The 15,425-nt window shown below is 41.3% G+C and overlaps 2 protein-coding genes across 5 annotated transcripts in view; one reads left to right on the top strand and one right to left on the bottom strand.

The window, feature by feature from the left end:
* acvr2ab (activin A receptor type 2Ab) overlaps positions 1–7,789 on the top strand; it is a 79,354-nt gene extending 71,565 nt beyond the window's left edge. Inside the window, exon 11 of the mRNA XM_039606228.1 lies at positions 317–7,789. Within this exon, the coding sequence (XP_039462162.1) occupies positions 317–511 (195 nt within the window). The 3' untranslated portion in view covers positions 512–7,789. The remainder of the gene's footprint in view (positions 1–316) is intronic.
* A 1,321-nt stretch (positions 7,790–9,110) lies between these two features.
* orc4 (origin recognition complex, subunit 4) lies at positions 9,111–14,388 on the bottom strand. 4 transcript variants are annotated; one of them, XM_031734970.2, is made up of 14 exons: positions 14,288–14,388; positions 13,529–13,602; positions 13,358–13,434; positions 12,399–12,489; positions 12,219–12,294; positions 12,040–12,125; positions 11,903–11,951; positions 11,659–11,810; positions 11,401–11,574; positions 10,058–10,144; positions 9,858–9,966; positions 9,688–9,783; positions 9,542–9,609; positions 9,111–9,412 (listed from the first exon to the last, which is right to left on the bottom strand). In XM_031734970.2, the coding sequence occupies exons 2-14, from the start codon at positions 13,583–13,585 to the stop codon at positions 9,230–9,232; spliced, it is 1,305 nt and encodes a 434-aa protein (XP_031590830.1). In that variant the 5' UTR covers positions 13,586–13,602; positions 14,288–14,388; the 3' UTR covers positions 9,111–9,229. The 4 variants fall into 4 exon arrangements, with proteins under 4 accessions (XP_031590830.1, XP_039462617.1, XP_039462618.1 ...); XM_039606683.1 differs by lacking the exon at positions 14,288–14,388 and adding an exon at positions 14,224–14,283; XM_039606684.1 differs by lacking the exon at positions 14,288–14,388 and adding an exon at positions 14,218–14,273.
* Between the last annotated feature and the right edge of the window lie 1,037 nt (positions 14,389–15,425).

Here is a 15,425-nt window from a genome sequence, read left to right as displayed (position 1 = left end):
TGATTTAAAATAATTGGTTCCCTCTATAGCACATTTAAAAAGAACAGCTGATGTATACCTAAAATAATCAAACAACTTATAACACAGGACAAAATGACAGTGAGTAAGAACCTGAGTAAGAACAACACAAAGTATTGTGAGCTTTCATTGGATAGTCTCTTCAGTCGCTTGCCTGAAAGTTTATAAATAGGTCCCGCCCACTTTGTGCCGCTGCAGAGCGCTTCCAGTGTGTCCATGCTCAAACTCCAGAAACCACAACCAGCTTGAGATATCGTGGTGCTGTTTGGATAATGTTCGTCTGAACTTTGTTCCACAGGGTCTGGCCATGCTTTGTGAAACCATCGAGGACTGCTGGGACCACGAGGCCGAGGCACGCCTGTCCGCCGGCTGCGTCGAAGAGCGCATCGGACAGATGCAACGCCAGGCACCCGTCATCGGCCCTGAGGAGATCGTCACTGTTGTCACCATGGTGACAAACGTGGACCTCCCACCCAAGGAGTCCAGCTTATGATCAGCCAATCAGCCGACGCCAGACGAGCTCTAGCGAAAACACGGATCAACACGAGGGGATAAATGGCCAACCCTGGTTGGTTGGCTTTGTGGGGGGGGGTTTTCTTCTTCTTCTTCTTCTTTGATTGTTTTTTTTTCTTTTTCCTTCCTGTTCCTTTAAGTGCGGGCCGCTGCTCGCATTCAGGAAACGCCCCTTGCGCCCGCCTCACCACATCAGTTGACATCCACCTCATTTTAATAGGTGTGCTTGAGGATTTTAATGTTGAACTCTGCCATCCTGAGCGGACTCACTCAGGATGTTTTACCAAGCGACAGCGCTGACATGCTGGGACAACACTCTACGGACACTTTGATCATGTATTGTTTTTATATACACATATACATGCAAACGCACGCACACACAGACACACACACACGCACAGATGTAGGAGGGCAACGTGTTCTGCTCTGAGAAGATTCTTCGGAGAAATTTCACAAAACTCTCAGTGCATTTTAGTGTTAAAAAACAACAAAAGAAGAAAAAAAGAAAGAAAAGACGAGCGTCCGGCTCTTGATACATTTGCTGTTTTCTCGTGTGTTTTTTTTCTTTTTCTTTTTTTTCTCTTTTTTTTTTAAATTTTTTTTTTTTTTGGAGACTATCGTTCTGCCAATAAGCAACGGCTTCTGAATGTTTATAGTGTAATGCTGCTGTAAATAGTGTATTATGGACCCAGACAACTTGGTAATCAAGCTTATTTTAAATGGGGGGGAATGGGGAGGGGGGTCCATTTTCAAGCATTACGACGATAAAAACCATAAACCTCCTTCAACCAGGTATACCTCAGTTCAGATGGACAGTTTTAAAAAAAAATCAGTCCCTCTCTCCCTGTTCACGGTCATCGCTCGCACTTCCTTTAGAACCTTTTGGCCCTTCGTCAATCAACAAAGCCTAGACACACACACACACAGACGCACACAGACACACACGGCCATACAAACCGTAAAAACAACAACGCAACTTTTTCCCTTCTTCCTCCCCTTCCTTTCTCTCAGTGTCTACTTCAACTTTCTCCTGTTGTTGTTGTTTTTTTGGGTTTTTTGCTTCTATCATATGTTCATGAGAACGGGATAAACTCATGACCCCCCACCCCCCCCCACACCACCACCAACCACACCCTACCCACACCCGTGATAATGACGTTTAAAGTTTTCTTCCCCTCCCCCCTTTTGGGTTTGCTGTGTCAGCCGTCAGCAGAGAGTAAATACCCATTGCTGACTAGCTTGAATTGGAGTCACGAGATCTCTCTCTGGATTAGCGCTGGGTACCAGCTATAATGATACCTTCTCTTTTTTTTTCTTTTTTCTTTTTTGATATTTAATCTGAGATATCAAACTCTCGGGTCATATTCTTGTTCATTCATTGTGAAATAAATTATGTGTTGTTTGATTCTATTTAGAAAAATCAGATTAACAAAAAAAAACATGGAAAAAAAAACAAGAGGTCACCTGGCATGATTATTTTTAGGAGGTATCAAATTTGAAGTACAGTTTCCAGAGGTACCCAGCCCTACTTTGGAACTGTGCCTGTATTTAGCTGAGCCAGCTTGCTTTTGATTTGATTGCACGCATCTTTTTATTTTGATTTTTTTTTTTTAATTAAGAGTTTCTGCTCTCTTTGGATACACCTCAGGAATCTTTGCTACTCAACACCACGCCCTCACATCCTCATCCTCACCTGTCTCGAACTGGAGTACCTCCTCTCTCGCCGAATCTTGCGCCTCCTCTGTCTCTTTCTTGCCTCGTCTCCACTTGTTAGAGTTTAGCTGTGCAGTAATAGTTCAGTGTCTTTAGTCAGTTTGAAGAAAACGGTATTAGGTAAGGTTGGTCGATAACTAAAAGTGGACATAATCTGCTCCCCATTCTTTTTAAGTAGCCAAGCATGAATCACAGTTCAAAATAATCCTTATTTATCTCATCTTCTGAAAGAAACAGTCACATGATAGAGATATTATATTATTATATTAGGACTATCCACTTTTTCTGACATGAAGTTCCACCAATCATTTAATGCCAGATCCCCACGGCGTTCATTAGTCGTAAGTTGAAGTCTCAAGGATGCAGACCGCTGAATTAACTCCCACAAAAATGAAGAGAGATATTACTCAAGACAGGAAAAATATCAACCTGCCCAACCAACACAGTCAACCTGACCTAATGTATCTGTAGAACCAAACATCTGGTCATGTCTTAACCACCTTCATTCTGCACTGTTCCAGTTTAGACTTAATTAATTGGTTTTGATCCCTTCGCTTGAGCTGGGCCCACTGGCATTGGAATTTGAGGGTTATTTCCCTAGGGCCTTGGTAACACAGGCCTAGAAACCAGTTGGTGACCCCATGACAACCAAAACCCTCCTTGTGATTTCTTTGGTTACCTGTAGCTTGCAGAGAAGACGCCGACTTGTCTGCAAACACTCATTATTTAACCTCTGAGACGTACTAGAAACCAAGAATGTTCCCCTTCAAAGTAAAAGTTCTTAGAAACCCCTAAAACCACTTAGGTTGCTCAACTTGACAGTTTGAAACCCTTGCCGACCCCAACCAGCACACTCACACAGCTAACCATGGTTCAATGAGTGGAGACGAGGGGATCTCTTCTTTCTGTCTTTCATCCTGGTGCCATTTCTACGTGTCGATATTAGTTAATCTTGTAGATGTCAGGCAAAACGGATGTATCTGTCGTTGTTGCGAAGGCGACAAATGACATTTTTGAGTCTTTATTTCCTCTGAGGGATATTGAACACTGGTGCCGGCAGACCTGCAGTCTCTCCTCAAGCTTTGGGACGGTTTCACATATCACAGTTTAAAATCAAGCTCTGTGTGCAGTTAGAAAATACTGGGAAAAAGAGACTTCTTTCTAACCAAGCCATTCACATTCAAGACAGTGAGGCTATCTTTACAGCACTGTATTATGACGTTTTGGTGAGCAAAAGCCAGTAAGTATACAAGTAAAACACTAAGAAATTAAATTGTTTAGTGATCAGTTGAGCAAATCCTTTCATTTTGCACAAAAAAGTCTGTAATGAAGCTAAATGTTTTGGAGAATGTAGATGTGTGCCAACATTTGTACCAATCAGGGCCAAATTGTTAAGTTATCCCACCTAAATCTAGAAGACTCAAAAAAAAAAAAAAAAAAAAAAAAAAAAGGATCTTCAGAGTTGAACTGTAAAAGTTCTTTGAGCAAATTTGACAGCATAAGTTTGAGGTTATTTCCGCACATCATATTGCAACAACACCGCAAACCTGAAGGAAGTTGAAGCCATCATCTTATTTACATATTGTAGCATGAGTACAATTTTTTGCATCAGTGTCGCTTCCTTATGCTGCTCCACTGCTGTTCAAAAGCACCTGTTGTCCAAGGTCCTCGCAAGGCTTGAACAGTCAGGGACGATCAGTACTGCAAACCCCAGCAGCCCTTCAGTAAGTACTACCTCACTTGCAGGGATTTCTTCAGTATAGAACTATGGCAAATAAACCAAAATCATAACCAGGTTGCTAAAAAAAATTCTAAATGTTCTTGATTTAGGGGAAAGGTTTCAGTTTAGGGGTAAACTTAATTTGTTCCCTGAAGGTCTGACAGACAGAAACAGAATAAGGCTACAAAGAAGTTTCCTCATTTCCACCACAATGTGTTTTCTTGTCCCACAAAGGGAGATTGAACTGCAGAACGAAAAAGATCCTTGAATGACACCAACATAAGGGAAAGACACCAGTATTATTATTTTTAGTTCCCATGTTTGTGTCCTCAAATGCAAAACCTACTCACCAGTGTTCCAGCAGCCAAGTGGATTTCCAAAAACTGCCTCCAAACTGGTTGGTTACCTGCCAAAGTGGTTGACAAATCTTATCAGCCACGAGCAAAGAAACTCGCTGCTGTTTGGTTGGCAGTCACATCCTAAGCACTGTAGGGGAAAGACTTCTGGCTTGAGTTTAAACTGCGGTCAGAGAAACCGACCCAAACCGACAAATACCATTCAGGGATTCAGTACTATGCTTTTCTAAGTTCTAGCGAGTTATATGCAACCAGTGCCGCAAACTACCCTACACTTCTGTAGGTTCAGCTGCAGGAGTGAATTTCAATACACACACACACACAAATAACTTGTAGCATTTTTTTTTTTTTTTTAATCCGTGACCTTGCATATTGATATGTTGTATTTATTTTTTAATTTACTGGCCTGAGGTTTTGGGGATTGGAGCTCGAGTGCAACTCGGAATAAAGTTCTGGCACGAGCTTTGGTTTTTGTTGGGGTTTCAGGGTTTGGGGTGGGTGTTTTGGGGTGGGTTTTCAGTTGTAATTCAGGAACTACTTTCATTAATTGATTCAAAAAGAAAAAGATATAAACTGTACTCATGCTTCTTTCTATTCAGTCTATGGACAAAATGACCGAGAATGAATGTTCTTCAGACTCCTGGATTCCAGTATTGTGTGTACTTCGATGGATTGAGCCCGGCCCTGTGTAACTTTAGAGGGCTTTGCGTTTGGCTGGTTTCGTGTGATTGTGCCCTGTCCCGTAGAAACTTGCAAAGCCCAGCGTATTTGGACATCCATTCATACACCTCTCGGTTGTACCGGCTCTATGGTCCATTAGGACCAAACCGACCATCCAAAGGATGATGGGAAAAAAAGGTCTTCAAAAACTTCTGGTCCTACCATTGTTTTAGCACCTAAACTTCCAAAACAAAGCAGATATTTGGTTCTGTTTGTCTTCACCTGATCAAGTACCCAATTAAAGCAATTGACGACAATCTCGTCTACCATCCATTGGTTCCCCTCAGGTCTAGACCATGCCTGTTCTGACTCCACCAAAGGAGCATTTACATATAGCGACATGATGCATTGCTGAATTGAACTTTGAGGATCTGTAGCATTAACTTCTTGCACTGAAGAGTTAGGAAACTTCACCAAAAGAGCTTCTAAATACTCAAGGACTCGGAACATCTCATTTTAATAGGTGGCGCTTCTAAAATGGTCCAGAATGAACATGGCCCTATGGAGCTATAGCTCAAATATTTAAATTTTGTGGGGTAAAGTTTTTCCCTCTGGAAATTTTTGGAAAATATTTGAGACATTTGCTGTAGTAGATGTATTTTTTCTTTAAACTAGCAGCTTCTTCTGGAATCTCCTTTATTGGCAAAATTAGCTTCATTGTAAGGGGAAAAGGTAGAAAAATTTTAAAAAATTAACTTTTTGTCTAGAAGAACCTTTAAAGAATTATTCATTATTATTCATTGTCAATGGTCTTGTGAGCACCCCCAACTGAGCTTGAGCCAGTTTCTCTGCAATGGGTAGTGAAATGGATCCTGCTAGAGTGATTCAACTTTGGAAGCACCAGTTAATCAAGTCAGTGAAAATGTAATTGATTGGATGTTGTCTCTGTAATGAAGATGCCAGCAGAGGTACACCCCATCCTCACCCCCAACAAATGCTCATGAGAATCCTCTTGACTGGTAAATGTTCACAAAAGAGGTTGCACAGCTTTCTAGATGGCAACAACAAATGACAGCCTCCCCCAGGGCCTATTGTACCCAATGTTCTCGCCCTTGCAAATGTCAGTGAACACTAAAAGTGCCGTGATATCCACTGGCCACACTTTGGTGTTGTTTTAGCTAATAGCATCGGGGTTTTTTGTCACCTTTTCAGCTAGTGCAGGAGCTACCAGATTAAATTACACTTTCTTAGTTTCCTGTTTTGATCTCTGGCACTGTTGTGGAGATTGTGTCTTTCGTTCAGGAGGATACTGTAGCGAGGCAGTGGTGGTATCAGTGTTTGCAAGATAGCTGGTCACCTCAACTTTTGAGGTGACCAGCTTTGGAAAATGGTCCAGTCATATTCGACCCCCCTGATTTGTATAATTTATCTTGAACTTCAGCCTTATCCTGATGAGGAGCAGTTGACTTGGTGACCTGAGAGGAGTGAAAAGGATGGATCTTTTGGATATTTAAAGGTGTATGGATGGGTCCTGCGCGTGTTTAAGCTTTACATGTTTCTACCACGACTTCCTCCAGCCCAGCACCTCACATTGCTGTGCATATAAACAGTGAAACATTTGTGTCTTGTTGCCCCCACTATTTTAAGCAGTCTAGGATCTGTACAGACATAAATACCTGTATCAACTATATACTCTGAGCTGAATCTTTATAAGTGCGTGTTGAACTTCAGTGTTTCCTCTACATTCATTTATACTTTTCTTGTGTTTTGACTCAGCACCCAGGCCTGTTAAAGTTTCCCTTGACTAAGCTGGAGGCTCATTGGAGTACTTTGTAAGGCAGAAAGAAAACGAATTGTGATGGTTCAGCCAAAGGTGTTCCTCAGGGAGCCTGCTTGGATCCCCTGATGGTTACATTTAAAAAGCCCTCCGAGCTCTTTAGGAGCTGTTGCAATATTCCCGTGCTACTATGATCATCCACTACAGGTTATTTCATTCTAACTTCCCAGTCTCCTCCTTTTTCTCGCTGGTGAAAAGAGTTTTAGAGGAAACATTGAACTCCATTGACCCCCACCGCTAAGACTGTCTTGGCAGTAAGAGAAGTCTGGTTACCAGGCCTGAAATTTCTACAAAAAAAAACAAACAAACAAAACAAATTAAAAAAAAAATAACAAAACAAAAAAAACAAAAACACTACTTTGACCCCACATTTCTCGAGGCTCTCGAGTTGCAGCGCTTATCCAGGGTCTGCCAACACTGTCTCCAGTGCTAATGATGCTTACAGGTTGTTTAAGGCTGGGAGAAACTGATCAGTCTGAACATGAAACTTCAGTGGGTCATGTTTAAAAAAGAAAAAAAAAAAAATCCTCTCTTCAGTGATGAAAATGTCTTTTTTTTCTTTGCTCCTGATACATGTGACTGTACATTTTATGTTACTGAGAAAAAAATGTGAAAAACAAGAAAGAAACTAAGGTCTGCAATTTCAAACTGGAAAGTGAAGTACATCAAACAAACAAAAAAGAAACATCCCACTGGGTTTTCCTGAGCAGGAATGAGTCTTTACCAGCTTTAAGGATGTCCTCATCCTGACCTCTGACCTTTGGCCTCTCACAGAAGGGATGAGAGGAAAATCTCTTGAAAAAGTGTTACAGCAGAGGAAATAACCTTCATGAACCCTGTGTACATTATAGCAGAGGAGGCAGGACTGATCCCTGATTAGCGCTGCGACTCTCGGCTAATGTTAGCCGGCCATGGTTTTTATCAGCTGAAGTGATCCACGTGATGTAAATAAATGTGTTTTTAGATTGTGAATGTGTTTTCTTTCCTTTTTTGCTCTCTCTGAATCACTGCAGTCTGGAGTTTTAACTCATTTTAGAGGCTTGGCATTTTTCTGGAAACAGTTGGTTTTCATTCTTAGGGACTTTTTCCATAAAGGAAAGTCATAAAATAAATTTTGATACATCAGATTTTAAGAGGTAAACCCTAACCAATGCAAAGACAGTTATCTTTAATGGGTACACCTTGCTAGTACTAGATTAAGTACTTTTGCCTTTAGAGTTGTCTTAATTCTTTGTTAGCATCACATAGCTACTGCAGATGAGTCTCCTGTTCCACCACATCTCAAATCTGTTCTATTGGACTGAGATGACTGTGGAGGCCATTTGAGCACAATGAAGTCATTATCATGTTCATAAAACCAGTTTGAGATGATCTGAGCTTTTGTGACATGGTGTGTTATCCTGCTGGAATCAGCCATCAGAAGACGGGTACACTGTGTTCATAAGGGTATGGGCTGTGCCCGTGTCATGGCTCCGAACTATGGAGCACAGTTACCTCCTTTCCTCTCATTCAGAGAATTATATTGGCTGCTCTTAAGGCTGATACTCGCAGGTCCCTTCACTCAGTTACAAGCCTTGCTTAAACGCTCAGTGCTCCATGTTTAAGAAAAGGCAGTTAATTTGAGGGTGGGATTCCCTGGCTGGGTTCCCTGTTGGAAACATGAGGCTTATATTTGGAACTGGTAAAATAGACTCAAATACATAGCATACCATTTAAACAGTTAAAATTAGTTTAAAAAAAACAAAAACTTTTCATGTTTATAAAGCTGGATTTATTCTAAAATATACCTTTGAAACGAGCAGCAATGAGGCTTTTGAAGCCTAGAAACACAAAATATCTACCAAGAGGACACCTTGTAATTAAATGAGTTCTTTTTATTGCCACTAAGGTGAATCTTCATTCAGCTCACGGTCCATCAGGAGTCACACTGCTGCCTCTATAAAATGACAGATATGACCCCGACTGGAAGCACATTTTGGGTGCAGACCAGTCAGGTGATCATTGTGCATAAACTCTGTAAAACCAAGAAATCAAAACTACAACTTTTATCCAGGTTATTGTCAACTGCATGAAATCACCACTAGATAGCAGCATTCAGCAGCCTGATGCCCATGACCTGAAAATGATGAAAGCTGGACGCTTGATGACTTTTATGGGTTGCTAACTCCTACTATTGATCAAATGACACATGCACATTAAGCTGAGTTTTTGTATTAGGTAAGGGGGGGATCTATCTGCAGCATAAACCTCTTTAACTGCTTAGAGGGTGAAACATTTGATCGCACCAATGCCAAACTCTTCATTTCCTTTTATTTTGTGATCGTTTACAGTAGGCAGCAGTGCAAACCTTCAGCTCTTCAGTCCAAGTCAAAACAAGCTTCACAGACTCTGAATTCTAAATGTTCTGAAGCTCTACCCAAACGCCGACATGGCCCACTGCTTGATGTCAGTGGGGCACTGTGGGTACTTCTGCAGGGCCTCCATGATCTGGCTGTGGTCCAGGGTGAGCCGCATGAGCTGGTACTCCCTCTGGACTTTGGCCGAGGAACCATCGACAGGCCGGATCAGCTCCAGCTGCTGCAGGTGCTCGAACGCCTAAAGGCGAGAAGAGATTAAGGGTCAGTCAGCAAACCGGTGTTCAGGAAATCTCCACTTTCCGCCTGGTGTGGGGTGGGGGTTTGGTAGGAAAGACTGGGGGAAGAGTTTCGAAGCGTTTCTACCAACCTTCATGACAACAGGCTGCTCAAAGTTGTACATGGAGTTGGACTTCCTATGCAGGAACTTCTTAAACTCTGGAAACAATCAGACACGAGTGAAGAAAAAGACAGGACAGCATATTCTACTTGTGTAATTTAATCGTGCGATCGTACCATTATGGACCATCTGAAGGTTAAATGGCTCTCCTTCATACACATCATTGAGGTGCTTCATGGCGATGACCAGGCACAGCTCCAAGATGGACAAACCTAAAGAGACACAGCTCACTTAGAATCTTCGGACCATGGGTAGAAAACACTCCTTTGTTAGGACTTGTACTCACCATGGAGCATGTTAGCCGTGGCGTCAGCAAAACACATCCGGCTGGCCTCGAGCAGGTCGGCTGGTTTGATGGTAGGTTTGGCGACAGAGACGCGACTCAGGCACAACATCTGTAAAGATATTTAGTACGAAAAGAAACAATGAAAGAAAAGGAAACACCCAAAACTTCCCCAAACCGAACTTCAGAAATGTTCTTCTCACCAGCAGCATGTGCAGAGAGCGAAAGTCTTTGCTAGAGTTGAAGTGTCTCTGCAGGACTTCCTCCACAGATTTGTCCTCACACAGAGTCTGAAGAACCAAGAAAACAAAGATCAGTACTTTGTGCTTTGTATGTCTGCACTTCTGTTCTATGTGGAAAAGGTGTGTACATCGTCTCCCATTCAAATGGAGGCCAGAGATGACATCGCTGCCTGAACCATGTTAGCTGGGCAGTGATGTTACAACGGTCACTCAAACAACTCAAAATTAGACACTTTCTGACCTTTAGTGAGTTATTTAAGGCTTTTAGGTCACGAAGAAGGTAGAGCACAAAAAACAGCAGTACCATGCAAAAGCCAACAATCGTTTCATTATATTTTTCGACCAAGCCGTAACAGTAGACCAATCAAAATGATAAGTAGTATATATACGGTATATGTTTTTATCGGCTGTTAAGAGACGTAATGTTGTTTGTGCACTGTTCCGTAAAAAAACCATAAGCAACGTAATTTGTGTGTTACCGATACGTACGTATACTTAAAAGTAGCCGTGTTACAGGCGCTGCTCGAGGAAAAAAAGCATTTGCAGTATGTATTTTTCTATGTTACCATAACGTTTATGTTACCATGTTTATGTTACCTTACGGATTAAATTAAACGTTAAAAATCCTCATGTGTAATATTTCTGTGTAAATATCTCATATTACAAGTGAAACGCATACGGCTTAAAATCCGGTGCGGCCTGTACCATACTGTACAAGTACAAAATTTATTTTCTTTCTACAATTAGAGCAGGCGGCTTTTAATCAGGTGCGCTCTGTAGTCATATCCACAGGACTTTAGAGATTCATCTGGACCTTTAGCTGATCCATCAACTGTTCACTGAAGTCTCATCAGAAATGGTCTCAGTGGCTGCGAAGAAGCCATTCTTAATGAAGGGAAACAGTAAGAAAAGGCTGAGGTGTGAAAATTACACAAGAACTGGACTGAAAATCAGTGACAACGGGTCTTGATAGTGATGAATCCACATTTGGAGTCTTTTGCTTCAAATCATTGTCAGTATCTACGGGGAGACGTACAACAGTGAGTGTCTACAGCCATCTGTAAAACACGGTGGAGGCTCCATCATGGTTTGGTGCTGCATTTGCATTCGGCAACAGCTTCAATTTTTAATTACGACAATGATCCCAAACTCACTGCCAATGCAGTAAAGACGTACCTGGATAGAAGGTAAGGATCATCTTAACAGAGAACAGAACAAATGTTCTTCAAGAAGCCTGGAGAACTATTCCTGAAGACTACTTAAAGACTTGACTAGAAAACTTTGTGTCTGCCTGCTAGCTTCACCTTTACACCAGCGTTCCACTCCTGAGCGAACTTCTTGTCAGGAAAGCTGTCCGGCAGGCTGAGTTGCGTCCAAACCCGTTCCAGGTACTGGGTGAAGTTGAGGCTGCTCAGCAGGTGGATCTGACGGTGGGAAAACCGCGACTTCACCCGCTTCTCCAGCAGCTCCAGAACATCCTGAATGGAAAAAGAATCACAACACGTATTAAAAACACCTACCATTATCTAAGTAGCGTTTCTGAGAGGTATTCTGAGGCCCACCAGTCTGCAGGTGACGCCAACCACAGCGATGGGAGCCTGGGCGGACTGTGAGACGTCAAACAGGTTGTAGAGCAGAGTCTGGTTCTTGTGGTGGGCGAATAAGTCGAACTCATCCAGGACAAACAACACTGGGCAGCTACTGCTGCGATTGCCTTTTAGGATTAAAAAACAAAACAAGAACAAAAAAAACATCAAACCTGCCCCTCTAGTCTGAAATCAGCTTTAAATATTTGAATTTTCTCACCTTTTTTTAATGCCTCCAGGAGGAAAGCCAGATTTTCAGCAAAGCTTCCCTAAGAAAAAAAAAAAAAAAAGGTAGAAAGATTTTTGTAGGAGTTTTCAGAGCTGAAAATGTTAATAACAGTCTCTCTTAATACTCACAAACACTTTGTCTCCAACAACGTTTTCCAGGTGGAGCTGTCTGGTTATTTCTTTCAGCGCTATTCTGTCATCAGTCTGCAGGAGACCTGCAGCAAACACACAAACCCATCCATCCAATTCAGATTTCCAGCAAACGTGTGGGTTCTTAAATTGTGAGGAATTTAAATGAGGTTTGGCACCATTGAGGTGAACCTGAAGAAGGTTCTTCTGCACCTTCTCCTCCTTCTGCAGGTCTCTCAGCACGCACTGCAGCAGCTTCAGGCACAAAAACACAAACCTCACAGGATTCACAACAAGTCCATACTTTTAAAAAATTATTTAAATTTAAAAAACACAAATTCATTTTTTCCACGGCTCACCGTCGTTTTCCCTGCTCCTCTGGGACCCACGATTAGCACAGAGTTACTCTCCCCGTGGATCGCCGTCCGCCTCAGCAGCTCCAGGAGGTGTCTGCAAACACAATGGCTTTAACTACAATACCCACAATGCTTAGCAAAATTTACACCCCCATCTCCTGCTTCTAATGAGTGGAAATCTCTCACTGGGGAAGCTCGTGTTGTGGCCGAGTCGGCCAGGAAACTGGGACAGAGCTGTCACCCAGGTGCGACTGAACTGGGTCACTGAAACTCACACCGAGCTCCAGGTCTGCTCTTAATTATAGATGACAGTTCTACTACGGGCCTTCTAAACCATCCAACACCTGTAGGAACCGAAGCCGAAACAAAAACAAACACCCTTCACAGCTTATTTGCCTTTCCCAAACACTTAGGACAAATTATTCATGGTTTTATTTTCACAAGGCCAGATTACAACAGATTCCTCCTCTCCTGTATAAACAGTAAGGTTGGAATGGCCTCGAACTTTTAACCTTTTACTGATCACTAGTAAAGGTACCTTTCATAATTACACCCTACATACTGTTACTATACGTTTCACCACAGTGGGCAGTGTTTTACCAGTCAGTGTGTTTTCACATTTTTAAGCCTCTTTCCAGACCTCCACTTTAAACAAGAATGTGTTTTCAAAGGACAACCATAACGAAGTCACAATGCGCACACACACACACACAGACACAAACACACAGCTTTGACAGCGCCAGAAACGCCCCGAGGATTAAAACAGGCCGATCCGGTTGAAGCTATGAGGCAGGAACCTGTGCCAGTCATTTCTCCAGTTTCTTTTCTCGCACTGATTGTCTTGTTTCTTATTTTAATATCCAACTTTGTTTGAATTTAACGTTCTGATTTTCTCCGTGATTTTCTTGTTGACATTATTATAAAATCACCTCTATCCACAGGCCCTGCTGTTATGAACTTACTTGTACTGAGCTTCTACTCCCTCTAGTCTGTCAGGGAGCCGCCTCTCACAAAATCGCTCCCTTAAAATCTGCTGAACCTGCACAGAAACATGTATTATAAATAAACTACATTTTATTAGGTATATTTCAGAGTATGACACTGAAAAACTCACTGGCTGTTCATACACACACCTGTTTGATGCATTCCCCTACAGGCAGATGAGCATCTCTGGCCTTCCTCTTACTCATGATGATGTGACTGTCAACTGCAAAATGTGAAAAAGTGGGAAAACAGGTCAACTTCAACATGCCACTAAATTCATTTATCAGGGGGATAATACTGACACTTTACATTGCCGTTAGGTGTCAATTAAATGCACCAACATGGTGGAAACAACGGTTTTAATGCCAATAAATAACACCTTTTTTTTTAGTTTAAGCCAAATGTAAGACTAATAATCACCAAAACGAAATCACATCGCTTCAGGACATGTTTACAGTTGTGCTGTAACCAATGTTAGGGTCGATAACAGGTGAAGATAAAACAATTTAATTCGGTATACAGCTGATGCAACAATAACACTCTATCTCATAGCTGCCTTTGACTGCTTAACTTACAATTTGGTCAAAAAATGAATGTCTAAATAGATTTTATGTATGCCGAATTAGAAAGCGACTCATAAGTGTGAGAATCCGTCTCGGGCTGCATTCAAGGCTGAGATCATATCCGCCGACAAGTCAGGAGAACACAAAATTGGCATTTTTACAACAGAACCTCGGTGCTACACGCTTGCGACGCAACCCAGGGCTTTACTCGAAGATCTGCTCGCTAAAAGCGTGCTGAAGAAGCACGAATGTTTTCCATTTCTAACTTTGATTACTTCTACCGTTGTGTAAGACAGGTGTCAGCTAGTCGAGCTTCTTTTCACACACACATCAGAACAAACATACCGGGAGCAACGATGAGACGCCTCAATCTTCGCGGGAATACTCCTCTGCCAGCGATGACGACTTCCGGCTTTGACTATATCTGCTCTCTGATTGGCTGTGACTCAGAGCAGCGCTGTGGTTGTGGAATTATATTATTCACACACATACGCACAAATAAAATAATAACAAATAAAAAATGATTTAAAAGAAAAACATGACATATGATAATGTGCAAAAGTCAACAATTGTGTTTTTTTATATTTTGTTACCAAGTAGACAGACTTTGTTCTATTGTTTTCAAAGTGGTCTTGAGCAGTAGTTCTTGAGGCTTCCTGAATGTCTTTGAACGTTTTTCTTTGGATATCGGCTGCTTTTTCACTTATTTTCTGCTCAGAACTTGTCCCTGGCCAATCTTTTGCTGGTTAAACCACTATGAATCATTGAAGCGTAAAAAAGACAACCACAACCACAAAAACACATCATTTGTTCTAATGTCTTTAGTTGGATCTATGAAAAATGTCAAAGATTACACAGTTTGACAGACATTAAACAGTATTTTTTGTACTAACAAACGTGATTCCTAAAAGCTATTAGCTGAAAACTTGGCATAGCACAACATGGTGTGCAGTCTGCCCTCAAAAAATCTGAGGAAGCTGGAGAAGTGGAGGGCTAAAGAGCTGTCAGCCTTCAAAAACCATCTACATCAGATGAACAGTATCTGAAAATCATGTCCTTAAAAAACATGAAAGAATCCAGTAAAGAGCTGACACAGAACCATCTACTGTTCACTGAAGCCTCATCAGAAATGGGCTCAAGTAGAGATTTAGATTTGAAGCTATGTAAGCACAAAGCTATTCAAATATGTCAATACTATTAACATAAATCCACAACAATTTAAGTCACGTTGTGATTTAATAAAAGTATTAGCAGTAAAGAAGACATTGCACAGAGGTTATATTTGAATTTGAATATTTGAATAACCCATTCAGGTGTGTACAGACTTTTGAACTTGTTTAAAAAATATATAAATTAAAATGACAAAATATTATTTTATTTTCAATTTCAATTTCAAATACAATATTTTTAATTTGTTATTATAACAAATGACACATCCTTGTCTTGAGGGCAAAAGTTAAAAACAATGTGTCTTTTTATGCTT

This window comes from Oreochromis aureus, linkage group 23 (assembly GCF_013358895.1).
Source record: "Oreochromis aureus strain Israel breed Guangdong linkage group 23, ZZ_aureus, whole genome shotgun sequence".
Lineage (NCBI taxonomy): Eukaryota > Metazoa > Chordata > Actinopteri > Cichliformes > Cichlidae > Oreochromis > Oreochromis aureus.
This window is presented reverse-complemented; position numbering and strand designations above follow the sequence as displayed.